The sequence below is a fragment of the Montipora foliosa genome, chromosome 2 (assembly GCF_036669935.1).
Source record: "Montipora foliosa isolate CH-2021 chromosome 2, ASM3666993v2, whole genome shotgun sequence".
In the NCBI taxonomy this organism is placed as follows: Eukaryota; Metazoa; Cnidaria; class Anthozoa; order Scleractinia; family Acroporidae; genus Montipora; species Montipora foliosa.
This window is the reverse complement of record NC_090870.1, coordinates 39534672-39552048: the sequence shown is the minus strand read 5'-3', so window position 1 is coordinate 39552048 and position 17377 is coordinate 39534672. Positions and strand designations below refer to the sequence as shown.

General features: G+C 40.5%; 1 protein-coding gene across 1 annotated transcript; it reads right to left on the bottom strand.

The window, feature by feature from the left end:
• Positions 1-541: 541 nt before the first annotated feature.
• LOC137991647 (uncharacterized) lies at positions 542-6622 on the bottom strand. The gene has a single exon (XM_068836701.1). It carries the CDS (start codon positions 6620-6622, stop codon positions 542-544), a length of 6081 nt encoding a protein of 2026 aa, XP_068692802.1.
• Between the last annotated feature and the right edge of the window lie 10755 nt (positions 6623-17377).

The following is a 17377-nucleotide window of genomic DNA, read 5'->3' as shown; positions in this document are numbered from 1 at the left end:
TGACACTTGTTGTCCGGGCCGGACATTTGAAGCGGCAATTAGGCGAGGATACCACAAACATCCTTCAACAACACAACGAGTTTAATGACAATGTAGTGAATCTTTGACATTATGACAACCAGCGATGTCGACCTTTCATCTGTATTACTACCTTTGACAAGCCGTAAAAACCTAAGAAATATGACAAACATTAGCTAGCGAATCGGAACTAGAAACGGAGACTATCCAGCAACTCACCATATGATGAAAGACGGCATAAGCAAACACAATTCACAACTAAGCGTTCTTTCACGAGCGTTTTCTCCACGTGCGATTTAGAAGAGCAAAATTACTGAAGTATTATGGTCTACATGTACGTCATTTCCATGGAAAAAACCGGAACCGCGGAACGGACTTAACATTAACGATTTGTTGAGGAATAGCCTCAACATCCCGGGGGGTAGGGCTGAGCAAACCCGACAACTAAGAAATTTAAACTTAGCCTAAGTGTTCAGCGTTCAGGTATGTCAATTTCACAGCGTTCACATGTTCCCTCTGTTAATCATGTTGCTTCTTCGAGAAGGCACAACTTTGTCACAGGCCGAACAAGTCTCGGGCTCTTCGTCTTCACTTCTGCTGTACGCACACACAGGTCTTCACCCGGAAACACCCTTGTCACACGGCCTAACAACCAGCGGGACCTCGGCACGGTGTTGTCCACGACAAGAACCAAGTCATTCACTGCTAAGTTCCGTTTGCTCAGTAGCCACTTGTGGCGCTGCTGCAATGTTGGAACATATTCTCGAATCCATCGAGACCAGAAGCAATCAGCAATGAATTGGGCGTGTCTCCATTGTTTGCGCGAGTACAGATCTTCTTTAGCGAAGACTCCGGGAGGCACGAAGAGGTTTCGGCGTTGTAGAAGAAGATGGTTTGGGGTGAGCGGCTCTAAATCATTGGGATCGTCACTGGAAGGACAAATAGGGCGACTGTTCAAGATTGATGTAACTTCTGCAAACACTGTACGCAGCGTCTCCAAGCCAACTAGCGCACCCTGACTACCGAGAACAGCCCTCATAGCTTTCCTGACACTTCTAATGAGCCTTTCCCAAACTCCTGACATATGGCTTGCAGCAGGAGGTTGAAAACGCCACTTTGGCAGCGGGCAACTGTACCATTCTACTTCACGAGAATGTAACTCACTCTTAATGCGTTCTTCGTTCAAATCCTGAACCGACAGGCGAAGTTCCTTCTCGGCACCGGTAAAATTTGTGCCATTGTCCGACCATATCTCCTTTGGGCAACCACGAACTGAGATGAATCGAACCAAGGCTTGGATGAACGTGTCTGTTTCCAGCGAACTGACATCTTCAATGTGTACTGCTCGGCTGTTGAAGCATACGAATATGCAGCCATACACTTTGACTGTACTGCGGCTTCGTTTAACGTAAAACGGTCCGAAAAAATCCAGACCCGTGTACGTGAACGGAGGCTGGTAGGGTATTAGCCTTTCTTTGGGAAGATCAGCCATAACCTGTTGGAGAGGAGGCGCGTTACGTTTGCGGCAGCTCAAACAACTACTTAGGATCTGACGCACGAGAACTCTTCCCTTTAAGATCCAGAAGCGCTGACGGATTACGGATAGCACATGTTCACGACCTGCATGGCCCAGGACACGATGGTAGTAGCGAACTATTAACGCGGAAACGTGATGGGACCTTGGAAGGATCATTGGGTGTGCGGCCTCAAAGGCAATTGGGGCCCGGTGAATTCTACCGCCAACACGTATCACATCATCAATTAAGATAGGACTGAGATTGGCTAACTTGCTGTGACGTTTCACTTGCCTGCCTTCCTTTAAACACAAGCACTCCTCGAGGAAATGCTGGCGCTGAACTAACCGCACGATTTCTCGACCTGCTTGCTGCAATTCCTCCAACTTGAGTGTACTTGACGTGCGATACTGACGAGTTTCCTTTCGAACTCTCTTCACAAAACGTAGGACCCATGACATAACTCTCAGTAGGCGGGACCACGAAGAATAGCGTTGCAGCGAGAGGTCAAACTGTGGTGCATATGAGGTAAGCATAACAGTCGATGACTTCCGTACTTCCACATCGTCATCTTGGAGATCCTCTACTGGTACATTGGGCCATGTATGCTCAGGTTCCCAAAGGAACTTGGGACCCAACCACCAGCGACATCCAGCGTGAAAGTACTGAGCACTAACACCTCGTGACCCATCATCAGCGGGGTTTATGACACCGGGAATATGATGCCACTGTCCTGGGGAACTTGTTTCATGAATTTCGGCAACACGGTTAGCGACGAAGGTTTGAAAACGCCTTGTCACGTTTTTGATATACTGCAAAGATGTCATTGAGTCGGACCAAAAGAAGGTTTGACCCACTGGTAGATCAAGTTCCCTTAATATTATCTTGCTCTGACGAGCTGCTAATACTGCGGCTTGAAGTTCAAGGCGAGGGATAGTCCACTCCCTAATTGGCGCATTGCGAGTCTTTCCCATAACAAAGGAACAATGAATCACTCCTTTCTCATCGGCGAAACGCAAATATGAAACTGCTGCGTAACCGCGTCTGGACGCGTCTGCGAAGTTGTGAAGCTGAACAGTTGATGAGTTGCGAAGTGACTGAACCTTGTAACACCTTGGGATGCCAATGGTGATGACACGTGGTAGCTCCTCTAGCCAACGTTGCCATTGTGAGAGGTACGGTTCCGGAATTTGTCGATCCCAAGGGAGTTTATCTCTCCAGAGTTCCTGCAGCAGAATCTTAGCGGAGAACACAAAGGGCGAAAGGAATCCTAGCGGATCAAACAGCGAACTAACTATGGAGAGCACCCCTCGCTTAGTAGGTGGTTTTCCTGATTGTGAAGCTTTAAACTTGAAGGTGTCAGACTGCGCATCCCAGTACACACTCAATGCTCGCTCTAATGGTAACTGATCTAGATCCAAGTCTAGCGATGGATTTGCTCTCAACTCTGGTGAGATAGATTGCAATACTTCCCGGCTATTGCTCGCAAACTTCGTGAGACGGAAGCCTCCTTCCTTCAGCAACTTGGTTAGATCCGATGTCAGATGAACAGCCTGTTCTGTACTTGGAACGGACTTAAACACATCATTAACATAGAAGTTTCTACGAACTGTTCTGATGACTTCAGGCGAGTATTTTCGTTCGTTGTCTTGTGCTGTCATACTTAAAGCTTTGTTGGCGCAACAGGGCGAGGACTTTGCACCAAAGATGTGGACCAGCATCTTATAGTCTTCTGGTGTGTCATCAATACTACCAGGCCACCACAAGAATCTCAGCGCATCAGTGTCACTTGGCGTCACATTGGTCTGGTAGAACATGCCCTCGATGTCTGCGGAAAAGGCGACTTCTTCTTCACGGAAACGAATTAAGACACCAGTGAGGTCATTGGTAAGACAAGGTCCTTGCAAAAGCTGTTCATTTAAAGATGTGCCATTGAATCTTGCGGCCGCATCAAACACTACCCTCACTTTACCTGGCTTGTTGGGATTTGTTACCGGATGATGGGGAATGTACCAAGTGATGTTACTGACTGCGGCAACTTCCTGTTTGTTCAGCTTTCTAGCATACCCCTTATCCACACAGTCTTGAATCACATCTCTGTACTTAACTTCCAGCTCTGGATCACGACGGAAGCGCCTTTTCAGGTACTGTAATCTTGCTTCAGCTAGAGGTCTGTTGTAAGGCAGTACAGGATTGTCATCCCTCCACAGAAGGCCCATCTGGTAATGGCCATCCAGCAGGCTAATCGAGTTGTCAATAAGTTTTAGGGCTCTTCGATCTTCTACCGATAATGGTTTGGTTTCAGACCTCGCAGTGCCATAGGATTCAATCTTCCAGAATTCCTCGAGCTGGTCGTTCAGGGAAACATCTTCACTACTGATGAGGTTAACCTGTCCCTGGCTGTGGGACTGTAGATTTGAGAAGCCACCGAGTATGCTCCAACCAAGACAAGACTTGATGGCAAGCGGTTCATTTCGGTTTCCCTTTCTTACATCAAGAGGTACGAAGACTTCTTGAATGTTAGTACCTAGTAGGATGGAAATCTTCCTCCTTTCCACCTCTGGGAAACGCACTTCCCGTAAATGTGGCCATTGCTCTAAAGATTTTGACAACCTTGTATGTTTCAGGGGAATAGTAAGATCCTTTACAGCCCATGCAGGGTTGACAGCAATCACATGGTCGTTCTGGCTATCCAATGATGCAATTTTGAAGTTAACCTTCATACCCCTTTCTTCAACATCAGCACTGTTCACTGTCGTGAGAGAAAGCTTACTTAGTGTTCCTTCAATATTTAGCAACTTCACAAGAGAAGGGTCAACCATGGTTATGTCAGACCCTGAGTCAATTAGACCATACGTTGTGATTTGACGGCCAGAATTGCTTATCACCTTCACTGGAATAACTTGAAGTAGCACCTCGGAGGAATTGACTACTGGATTGACTGAATGTGCTGAAGTATTGCATGATGTACCTTGGTCAGCCAACGAGTCCTGGTTGACTTCATTATTTTGACTCACAGTTCCCGAATCAACTACTTCCTTTGGTTCATGAAAATGTAACAACGTGTGATGTGCCTGTCCACAGCCTTCCACTTTACACCTGATTGTTGACTTGCATTTTCTTGAGTTGTGTAGAGATGAACTGATGCAGTTAAAACATATTTTGTGCTGCCTGACAAAGTCATTTCTTTCCCTCGGAGATTTGGATTTAAATGCCTCACACTGGTACAGGCGGTGGGACTGGCAACACATTGGACAAGGCTCACCCTTTGCGGCTGTCATGTTAACAAAAAAGGCGGGTTTAGGGGTCACAGGCGGCTTGCCCCTAGACTTGAATTTAGAAACCACGTTCTCACGACTTCCAGCACTGAAGAAAGGATGGTTCAAAATAAAGGCTCGCTCCCTGAGGAAGTCCACTACATGCTTGAAGGTAGGCATCGCATGACCTTCACCCTCTAGGCGCTTTAAACGTTCAGCAAATTTGGCTTGCATCCACTTAGGAAGTCGCATGATGACTTTCTCAAGGTTGCCTGCATTCATTTCATTCAAGTATCCCATTGACTCTAGGATATCATAAGTAACTTGAACCATGTCTGCGTATTGCTGCAAGCTGTCCTTGTCATTAGGTTGTATAACAGGTCCTCTAGTGAGAGATTCCACAGACACTCTCACTACTTGAAATGGCTGACCAAATCGGTCCTCCAACGTCCTAAGGGCCTTTGCCAAACCACCTGGCAATGGCTCGTACCGCTGAACTGCAAGAAGCGCAGGTCCCTCTAGAAATTGTAATAGACGGGTCATTTTGACAGCATCATCAAGCGGTTTTGTCTCCACCAGTTGCTTGAACCTCTGGCGAAAGGCAGGATATTGTTGAGGCGATCCATCAAACTTCTGGACTCGCACATGAGGGAGATCATGAGAAGCACTTATCCTTTCCATTGAGGACATAATAGCTGTAAGGCTTTCATTGACAGCTGCACTAGACATGTTAGGCATGACTGCAGATGGCGTGACCGTAGACGGTGTGACTGTAGATGGCGTGACCGTAGACGGTGTGACTGAGGTCACAAAGGTCAATGGTTGGCATTCCCCTTGGCAATCACCTTTGACAGGTTTGGGCACATTACTCTCATGAACAGTTGGCTTAAGCTGCATTTTTGGAACCACAAGTGGATCACTAAAACAGATTCCTCCAGTAGCATGCATGGAGGTAGTAGCTGCGGGGTTTTCTACTGCAGGTGTAGACGTGAGAGGTGGGTTCATAACTGACACAGGTGCAGGAGTAAAGCTACTAGAGATCACTGAAGGCAAAGAAGCGACTGGAACTTCAAGAGGTTCCACGAGTTTGTCCTCTGGGTGAAATTCTTCAACTTTGGGAGACCACTTAATACCATCCTTTTCATTGGTCAGTTCAGACATTTCTTGTTCTGCCAGGAAGGCCTCTAGTTTGGCTAGTTCTGCCTGATCTCTTGCGGCCACAACCTCTCTTGCGGCCTCTAATTTGGTCAGTTCAAGCCTATGTTCAAGTTCCAATTGCGTTCGTTTAATTTCCATCTGAACTCTTTTCACTTCGAGCTCAACTACCCTTCTACTTCTTTCTTCAGCTTGTTGTTGCATCAATGCTGCCCTCGCAGCTTGGACTTTAGCTTCACGGGCTTTCGAACTAGACACACTTAATCTCGAGGCGTAACTTTTTTGGGATTTCACAGATTCCGGCTGGGAATGTTTCCCTGTCTCCATTATTTCTTCAGACACTTGATTATTGTAAAATTCGGCAGCATCAATAACAAATCGCTCAATCTTAGCGTTGTAATCTTGTACTCTTATGCGTTGAGTATCACGGTCACTCAAAACACTCTGATATTTTTCACAGGAAGTGTCAAGCAAATCATCATATTTATCACAGCATGCACAATACTGCTCCCATGCGGTATTAAGTTGTATTTGTTGTGTTCGTACCTTAACAACGTTTCCAAAATCCTTAACACTTTCGTCTAACGCATTACACACCTTTGTGATGGTTGACAAATGTCCCCGACGAGATCTATCCAGCGACTCTAACCTTTCGTAGAGAATTCCACGTTGCGACATGACACAAATCTTGAACGACGGCGGTTTCCTCTAATGAATCGGCGATTCTCCAGTTGAGGTCGTAAACAGCGTAAATAAGCACAAATTCCACAGCAGGAGACGATAAAACATATGGTTTTTACACTAATGTCCGGGCCGGACATTTGAAGCGGCAATTAGGCGAGGATACCACAAACATCCTTCAACAACACAACGAGTTTAATGACAATGTAGTGAATCTTTGACATTATGACAACCAGCGATGTCGACCTTTCATCTGTATTACTACCTTTGACAAGCCGTAAAAACCTAAGAAATATGACAAACATTAGCTAGCGAATCGGAACTAGAAACGGAGACTATCCAGCAACTCACCATATGATGAAAGACGGCATAAGCAAACACAATTCACAACTAAGCGTTCTTTCACGAGCGTTTTCTCCACGTGCGATTTAGAAGAGCAAAATTATTGAAGTATTATGGTCTACATGTACGTCATTTCCATGGAAAAAACCGGAACCGCGGAACGGACTTAACATTAACGATTTGTTGAGGAATAGCCTCAACACTTGTCAAGATCTACATTTCCTGCATGATCATAAACCGGGGCAAAAATACCTTTGAATTAGTAGGCACCGTCCTTAAATCATACCCAGACGGACTCCATACGTGCGAAACGTTTTGCTTAATACTTTTAATTATTATTTACTTTTTTCTCACGTTACAGGTTTTAATCAGCTATTGTTTTTTTTAGTATTTGTAGACCGAAACTCACTAACATATTTCGACTTGATAATGACGTTTAGCTAACGTCGAAACGTCGTCGCTTCTTTAGTAATTTTTTAATCTTAACATGATTTTAAGAATTGTTTTATCGCAATTTGTTATAATTAAATATTATTATTATTATTATTATTATTTATAGTTTTGTATGTTTGCAAGCGAAAACGCGAACTCGTTTAAAAAACCAAAACATGTCTACACTTTGGTTGTGTTTCTTAACCTTGCGTGTGTTTGTGTCCCCATCTTACCTCCTGTGTGTTCGTGCCCCAAGTAAACCCAGGAAGGTTTGAATGCAAATTAAATAATAAATAATAATAACAACTTTATTTATCAATCTTAGTAGACACATTCGTTGGATTTACATGTAAAAGAAGTCATATATCACGAGACGCATTAATCTTGTTGTTCTTCGTTATAAATGAGTTCGTATGTCTTTTAGTGCCTGATCTTAGTATTGTACCTTAATTTTTAATATGTTGATTTGATCTAAGGTTATAATTCCTCTATACATTTGTGCTAATAAATACTTGATTAGGGTGCTCAACATGGTTTAATGTTCTTTCAAATTCTCGTTTTGTGTGCTGTGGTCGTCTTTCTTTTCGAAGGAGGCAGTGTGGCCCAGTGGTTAGAGCGCTTTCCTTAAGATCTCAAGACACGTTCTGACCACTCGTTCTATTTGTTCGAGGTAGTCCCTGGTTCAATTTTCTGGCCGCACTTGTAAAGAGCAAACTGGTTTGCCTCCGGCCAGTTGGGATTTGTAAAAATTGTCCTTTTCAATGCTCGGAGATATGAGCTACCCTTATAGCTACTCTAAAAATCCGAGCCGAGGCTAAATGATAATACTTACTTTTTTCCCTTTGTTTTATTCACAAGGTACATCACATAAAATACTCAGTTGCATTACAAATACATTACTGAACATTTAACAGTCCTTAAATGAACATTCTAAGGCTTGCACTATACAGACGACAAAAATTTTGATTTTTCACCTTCAGAATATAATAAAAATGATCTTTGCACGGTAACCTTATCTCTAACAAAATTAAAAAAAAACTGAACGAGATTTGGGGGCATTAAGCTCTAGCCACTGCAAAAAGATCTGCCTTTTCTTCAAATTTTATTTGAATCAATATACAAGTGAGTTCACTTGCTTGCACAGGCGCGTTTGGCTCCACGTTCACACCAGGTATATTGCAGGCCGGTCTCAAGGTCTCAAGGTATTTGGTATAGCAGCTATCAAACCATACAACTTAGTAAAAGATTCCTTGAGAACAGTCTTCAAACAAAATTTGCTATATGTAAGAAACATGTTATGTTCGTCTAAGAGATCTTTGATTTTTGGTATGCCAGCATCTCATATAGCTGTCTTTCCACAATGTCCATTTATCGTCTATAATAATATGTTTATTATTTCATAAAATTATTTCCTCAATACTATTAGTCATCAGGAACTTTCGATGTTAGTTCCTAGATATCTGCCCATGCATTGAGGACATCATTATAAAAGACTGGTTATATCATAATTACAGTCAATAACGAGTGGTCCTCCAACGTTTTTCAAGTAAAAAGAACTCAAGAAACTTTCCATTGGTCTTCTACGCCTTCTTTCATTCATTGTACACAAGCGATTGGCAAAGATTTGGATATTGTCTCAAATTCTGGTAATTTTAAACCTCCTTTTTCTTTAGGACCGATAAGTGTATTTCTTTTTATTTTTGGTTTCTTACCATTCCAAATAAAATTATCAATTAATTTTTTGGTTATATTTATAACATGCGGTGGTGTATGTATAAAGGCGCTTGAGTCTTAGCGATTGTTATCGTATAGGCAGGGGTCTCTTTGTAACCGTATCTGGAAGAGTTCTTGAATTTTGGTTATCTTTTCTAAAAGGTTTTCCTGATCACAGCGTTTTAAGTTGTATGAAAATGATGTTCCTAAGGCATGGATAGGCTTTTGTGGCCAGTGAACCTAAAACGATGTATCCGTCTTATGCGAGTTTTTCCCAACCGCATTGCTTTCGATTTGGATCGGTTGCGTTATAGCTCACTACACTCTTTTAACAGGTCGTCTGGTGACACATATTCCAAGAGGGGACGGGATAGTCAAACCGACTTCGGCATACCTACTTTTCTGGTTTATCGTATATAGTAAAATCTTTTGTTTGCCCTTTTGACAGTTTATTTCATGTGGTATTTCTAACACAGATTATCTTGGGGCCATACTCCCAGTAATTTAAATTTAGGTACTCTTTGCAAACAGCCGGGCATCTTTGATATGCAGAGCGTCGAGATGGATTGATGATTTCTGGAAAGTGATCTACATAATTTCATCCTTCGTCTTTGTTGAGTTCTGCGTCATGTTGCAGTGAGGTGACAAACGACTCTTAAGTGTTCTGACCCGTGAGTGGAACCACTTCATCGGCCTATTAACTAACTACTTTAGATCAGTTTCTCGTGTCATGGCCTGAAAAAACGTTAATTCCCGTACATTTGCGATTTGGATTAGGGATTTATACATTCCAAGTAAGACGTCCACCTGCCTTTTTATGATTGATTCGCAGGAATCAATCAGGAGGCAGTGTGGCCCGGTGGGTAGGGCGCTTACTTCGAGATCCTGAGATCCCGGGCTCAGTCCTCACTCTGACCACTCGTTGAATTTGTTCCTGGTAGTCCCTGGTTCAACTTTTTTGGTGCACTTGTAAATATCCAACTGTTTTGCCTCAGGCCAGTAGGGATTCTTGACAGTTGTTTTTCTGTTGCGTTGTTTCGATAGCTGTGTTTCATTGGCCCTGAAAAAGCCCTATGGGGAGCTTTCAACCAAGTATGTGTGCCTTTGTCTTTCCAATTAAGAGATAAACACCGCGACATATAGTTTACCAACGTCGAACCAATAGCTCTATCTGCTAAGGGCTAATTAATTAACGAGCGGGAGTGTTTTATCGGGTGTTAAACCATGAGGCGAAGAAGAGGCGAAGCCGTGTGGTTTTAGACCGAATATAACACTACTGGTGAGTTTATTGAGCGGCTTCAAAAATATTCCACAAAAAGCGTATCCCTCTGGAGTCCGAACAAAGGTTGAAATTGTGACAAGTGAACATCAGCCCACAAGAAAAACAAGCTATGCCTTATTAGTATGCTTTTTATGGAGAATTCTAAAAAGTAGTGTTTTATCAGTTTTTAAGCTCATCATGATAGACGTGACGTTTTATCTGTGTCCTGATAGGCGGTTTCGCTTATGAACGGTTAATGAGTTTTTGCATTTATGGTACATGAAAAAGAAGGAAACCACTTGTGCAAACGGACGCAACATTAAAAACATTAGCTTTCGGCTATCAGTCTATAGCCTTTAACGGATAAAAAAGACGCAACATTGTTGGCCAACAACTTCCAATATTGTAGCGTTCCTTTGCACACCCTGTTACGTGTTGTCGCGTGTTGTTGCACAAAAGTTGAAACTGGTCAAACTTTTGAGTCAACAACTCCCAACATTTCGTTTCCTCCGTGATCGCGGAAGCGTAGAGGAACAATGTTGGATCCTCTTAAATAGCTCTACCAACATTGTAGGGGCCACGCACGCACGTTACATATGATCTCCATGGAGATAGCAACGTAATAGGCCACTTCGGAAAATACTTTTTTAATACTCCTTATTTGTCCTCCAAAATTTTGCATAAGCATTGTTTCCAGTTTCTCTTGGGACTTACAATGGTCCCAAGAGAAAGCAGAACAATGCTTATCCAAATTTTGGGGGGACAAACAAAGACTATTATGGTATTTCCCGAAGTGGCCTATAACATGTTGAAAACAAGGTGTCAGCCAAATTTTGTAACTTTACAACGTCTTATGGGTCGTATCCTTCCCGTAATACACTGCACGTCCTTACATTCTTGGGAGTTGCTTCGGCCGTTTGTACACAACTGCCAACACCATCCAACATCTGCAGGACTAACTAATTCCCAAAAAGTCCGTTTGCACGGGGGCTTTATGTTTCTTAGAGTTAATTTGCACACTTTGTATTTAACTCTTCTTAAAAGTACAGTTTTGTAATAATTTGTGAACAATGACATTTACATTCCAACACTGACTTATCTGAACGTCAAACGACGTTCATAAAAACGTGATAAAGACGTTTCCTACCGAAAACCTTCGGTCATCCTCGCTTTGAATAAGCGACATCTTCTTTCAACGGTTCATATTTGCGTGTGCACGTGACTGCAAGCACACGTGATCTCTGCGCGATGGGAGGAACATTAAGCAAGTGAAACATAGATGTCAGGAATTTCTATATGTTCATTCCCCGCATTCTGGTCCCTCTTTGAATGACAAGCTTCCAGGAAAAGTCTCTTGTGATAGTCAACTGCCTTGTCAACTATGGATAGTGGCGTGGTCAAAGTCCATACTATGGCCTAATTGGTTTGCGTGTCGCGCAATTTTAGAATTGCTGTCGCAAATATGGACAGCTCCTCTTTGTTCACGAAGCCTCTATCCGTGTGGCCATAATATGCGAAATCGCAATTAAGGCAGTTTGCTTTGTATACTATACATCGAGACTGAAAGAGCGTTGGTTTGTCCTTTGGTCTCGAAAAGATTGTGCCTAAAGTACTGAGTGGTTGAAAACCAATATGGACTCCGTTGTTGCGTAGCACTCTCGACACTCTTTCTGTTACGTCTTTCACGTCGGGTAGGACAACAAATTGTGTTGTTTCTTCATTTTGCAGAGTTGTTAGTTTTGGAGTCGCGATTCCTGGCTTTAATTTAACTAATTTAATTTAATTTAATTAATTTTTTGCCACAGAAAGAAGAAATTAAAATACGAATATGAACAACCAAAAAAGAGAAGATGGAAAGAAAAATTATTGAATTACATTGGTGGCGAGGAGGCTCAAAAGAAACTACTAAGCTTATGTAAATTAGGCCTCCCCAAGTAAAAGCATCTATCTATCGTTGACATGCAAGTTGGCAACGGAGAATGCAATTATTACAAACATTTAATTATTTGACGTGTTGAAATATAAAAACAGTTGAAATATAAAAACAGTTTGAACTTACAAGTTGGTAATGAAGCATACAATGACAAACACTTAGTCATTTAATTAAGGTGTTGAAATATATAAACATTTGTGAAAGTAAAATTACAGGGTGAAAACAATTTGACACAGGAAGAACAAAATCCTTAATTTTCAGAATAGTTGTTAAAAAGAATGACTTAGGTGCTTTCTTGAAGGAAGCTGTTGAGCTGAGGAAGAATTGATTATATCAATGTCAAGAGAATTGTAAAATTTAGGTTCCTGATAGAAAAAAGAAAATTGTTTAATGTTAGTCCGACAGAAAGACAAACGAAATGCATGAGAGTCTCTCGAATAATATGCGTGAATTTGACTGTTTAGAGTGAATTTGCTAGCTAACTTGGGAGGACGAGTTCGAATTTGATAGGAGAACATGAATTGACCAAGTTGTAACAGGTTAAGATCATGGAATTTTAGGATTCCATGTTTCTTAAATATAGGGTCAGAATGAGCATTAAAATGAGAGTTATCTATGATTCTCACCACTCTTTTCTGCAATTTTACCAGACGAACAAGGTTAGTTTTATAGGTGGACGCCCAAACTATATTACAGTAAAAGAAGTAAGGATAAACAAGTGAATAGTACAATACACGTAAAGAGTATGAAGATAAATGAAAACTTGATTTGTGTATCATTCCAATTGATTTCGACACTTTGTTAGCCATATGAGAGATCTCAGACTTCCAGGTTACGTTTTCATCGATGATTACACCCAAGAAAACTGTTTCTTTAACTTGATTAATTTGTTGTTCATTTATCAAAATTTGAAAATTATAACTTCTACGTGTTTGATTTTGGTTGAACACTATGAACTTCGTCTTTTTAAGATTCAGTGAAAGCTTACTAACCCTAACCATACTGACAATTTATTTAACTCGATATTCAGCTGATTAACCAGATATTCAGGATCTTTACCAGACAGAAAAACGTTGGTATCGTCCGCAAATAAAATCGGTTGTAGTGCCGTAGATGCATTGACTATATCATTAATGTAAAAAAGAAAAAATAAAGGTCCTAGAATAGAGCCCTAAGGAACCCCACAGGATATATTAAAGCGAGAAGAAACATGACCGCTAAAATCTGCAAATTGTAATCTGTTAGAAAAATAGCTTTTTACCCATTTTAAGGCCAGTCCACGTGTACCATAGTGTTCAAGTTTGTCAAATAAAATATTATGATTAACTGTATCGAATGCTTTTGAGAGATCAAGGAAAATACCAACAGCTATATCACCACGATCTAAAGCAGAGGAAATCTTATCATACAAATCAATCAAAGCAAGTGTAGGGGAGTGATTTTTCCTGAAGCCATATTGCTCATCACAAAGGACATTTAAATTAGTTAGATAATCATTTAAACGGTTATAAATTATTCTCTCAAGAAATTTGGAAAAACTAGGTAGAACTGAAACAGGTCTATAGTTAGTGAACAACGACTGGTCATCAGCTTTGAATAAAGGTATTACCCGTGCTATCTTCATTTGAGCTGGTACAATGCCATGAGCAATTGACAAGTTAATAATGTGAGCCAAAGGTTCAGAGATTAATTGGATAGATTCCTTTATTAGGGACATTGGAATGTTATAATAACCCGCAGCTTTGTTGGATGCAAATGATTGAGCAATAGTAATGATTTCTTCTTTTGTTGCCGGATTGAAAAAGATAGATTCTGCAAAAGATCCTGAAAGAAAGTCTTTATGAGAAAAAGGATGAGATTGTATTTCCTTTGCAAGGTTAGAACCAATACTGGAGAAATACTTTCAAAGTTTATTCGCGATGATAACTGGATCAGATATTTCTTGACCATCAGATGTGAATATTGAGTTTACTTTAGGCTTTGATTTCTTCCGATTCAAGATGTCATTAAGAATTTTCCAAGTGGCATGGGTATTTGATTTTGCATATTCTAATTTCTTCTCATAATATAATCGTCTAGCCGATCTCAAAATGTTATTTAATTTGTTTTTGAAAGACTTATAGAGTAAATTCTTATTCTGTGTCGGTTTATGAAGGAATTGTTTATAAAGTTTGTTTTTCCTTTTAATCGACTTGAGAAGAGCTTTAGTTAACCATGGTCTTTTAATAGATCTCTTCTTCGGAATCAATTTCCTAACAGGAAAACAGTCATTGTATATTTCTGTAATTTTTTGAAGAAAACTGGTGTATGCAGTATGTGGATCATTATAACCTGCGAGTGAAGACCACTCAACACCCTCAAGTTTTTCAACAAACTTGGACAGATTAATTGGTTTCTTATTTCGGACAAAAATGGGATCTTGTCTAGAATGATGTCCTAGAGTGTTGTCCGAATGAATAGAAAAAACAGGAAGGTGATCTGAGATGTCAGTAAACAATAAACCACTTTTCGAACGAACAAAGAAATTGTTCACAAAAATATTATCTATTAAAGTAGCCGTATGAGGGGTGATACGTGTGGGACGTGTAATCAGAGGGAGTAACATATTAGAATACATTTCATCAAGAAATTGGCCCGTAGAATGATGGTGTTGGTAGTTCATTAAATTAATGTTGAAATCGCCCAATAAAAAACATATCTTATTTTCCCTAGAGATTTTGCCTAACGATTCATTGATTTTGGTCAAGAATTTGTCAACACTTTGGTTGGGTGGTCGGTAAACAATGCCAACAACAACAACAACAACAACAACATTTATTTATTTATACCAACAGGAAAGAAGAAAGTAATACATTCATTTTTGAAATAAGGTATTAGCTGCCTATTACAACCATAAGGGCTACGAAAATTAGGCAGCTATCTATGAAATACAATTAGGAAAGATTACGGTCATTTATATTAAGTAAAGTAACAGTAACATCTTGTTCGCTGTTCGCTGACCGCTGACCGCTGACCAACAATTATGTTTTTAACCCCTGGTCTTATAACACCTCAATAAACAATGATTCAGCAATGTCAACATCACTGAAACAAAAATCTTCTCGCTCTTTAAACTCAATATCATTAGAAACATATAGTCCTACACCGCCACCAGGTCTACTTTGCCTATATTTGTGGACAAACCTAAAGCCATCAATATCAACCGAGTGAAAAGAATCGCTCAGCCAGGTCTCAGAAATACCGACGATAGAAAAATTAATCTCTAAAGATGATGATAAATTAGTCAGGTTATTTATATTGCGCTGGAGACTACGAATATTCAAATGGAGTAGAGAAAAATCGGCATCTGAATATTGTTCAGGTTTAAGCATTTCGTTAAATTGATTTTCTATAAAGTAATCGCAAGGTGTCTCTCTTGCATTGAAATGAATGTCAGGGTCAAGACTGTCAGACTGAGTCAGAGAAGTGTTTAAGTTCGTGAGAATAGGATTGTAATAAAGACTAGAAAACCTCTCGGAGTTGAAGTGAACAGGACCGTTCTGAAGTTCATAAAGAGCAAGTGAAAAGCTAGAATTATCGAGGTGATTAAAAGGGAGTATATCCGTAAAAGCAATTTCAAACATGCTACGTGTGTAGATTGACAAAAAAAAAGTAAATAAATAAATAAATAAATAAATAAATAAATAAATAAAATAACAGTAAATAAACTTATCTGAAGTAAGAGGGTTTATCTTTCACAATTAATTTGTCCAAGACAAAGTACGCAATTTTCCCTTTTCTTTTGGCTTCCTCCATTTGTGGTCGCTGTTCGTCTCTCTTCTCAAGGGTTTCCTGAGCAAGATCCTCCTTGATGTAGATCCCAGCGGGTTTAATTCTCCTCGAACTTTTGATGATCAATTCCTTCTGCTTCCAGTCTTGAAGCCGGCAAACAATTGTACGAGGACGTCTCCTAGTACCAGTAATAATCTTACCAACACGATGGGCACGTTCAATGCTCGGCTCGAATTCCAAACTAAGTTTATCTTTTTACTTTTTTCTCTGTAACGTCCCACGATTCGTTCTCCGCCCCCAATATCCCATCAACTCGAATGTTATTCCTTCGACTTTGATTCTCTAAATACTTTGCGTGCGGAGAAGCGAAAGCGGACGATTTTCTTTAACTCACGAAAACCCTTGACTATTTTTTAGCAAGGTTGGATTGAGTTCTATTTTGAAATTCACTGTTTTAGAGCAGATTCTAAGTCATATGCATGCCAGCGGTTCTAGGGCTAATACAACTGCCGGCATTTGAGGTTTCTGGTCAAACGAGCACGTTCAGCACAAACCGAGTACGACCAAGCAATCGTACACGATCACACCCGGCAACCGAGGACGGTGTTTGAATGCACCACGGTTAAAAAGGCATGGTTGGCAATCGACCTCGGTATAATGTAACGGTGTTCGATCTATCGAGCTTGATCGTGTTCGATTATAATTAACAAGAAATCGTTCAAAAAAAAATCAGATCGAGCTTGAAAGAAAAACAGAATTTGGTTGCAAGAATCGTGGTATGTCAGCTTGGAATTGTAAGCATGACGAGCTCAAGTTAAAACTTAAGGGGTGCTTTTTCATCTTGGAGGCAAATCTCTTATCCTGCGATTTAAGTAGTATAATGCTACCAAGGCAGGGAACAATTACAGAGAATCAGTTTCAATTTGCTTTCATTAATATTTAGCTTGAAATATTAAAATATTTAGCTTATAGTGACTTGTCCGGGACCCAACAATTCTGTGATTGTAGAGAATTACCATAGCAACAACCTAATCCTATTTAAAATTTCATAGAATAGGCCTTATTCACAACAGCCGCCATGTTGGTTTTCAAATTGTCATGCAAATTAGCCATGTGTTATGTTGGGTGACCAACATTGGAAAAAAGTCAAATTGTGGAAAATCGTCTCGTAGAAATATTGAAATAACATTGCTAAAACTCCATTTAAGTATTTAGAATTAAGTACCTTTCATAATAACTTTTTATCTATTGATTGCCTTTGACAGTTTGACTTTCTACTGCTTTATAGGTGATAAACATT

Bases quoted from the DNA above. Each gene is read 5' to 3' on its own strand.
- LOC137991647 (XM_068836701.1), bottom strand. From the start codon at position 6,622: ATGTCGCAACGTGGAATTCTCTACGAAAGGTTAGAGTCGCTGGATAGA.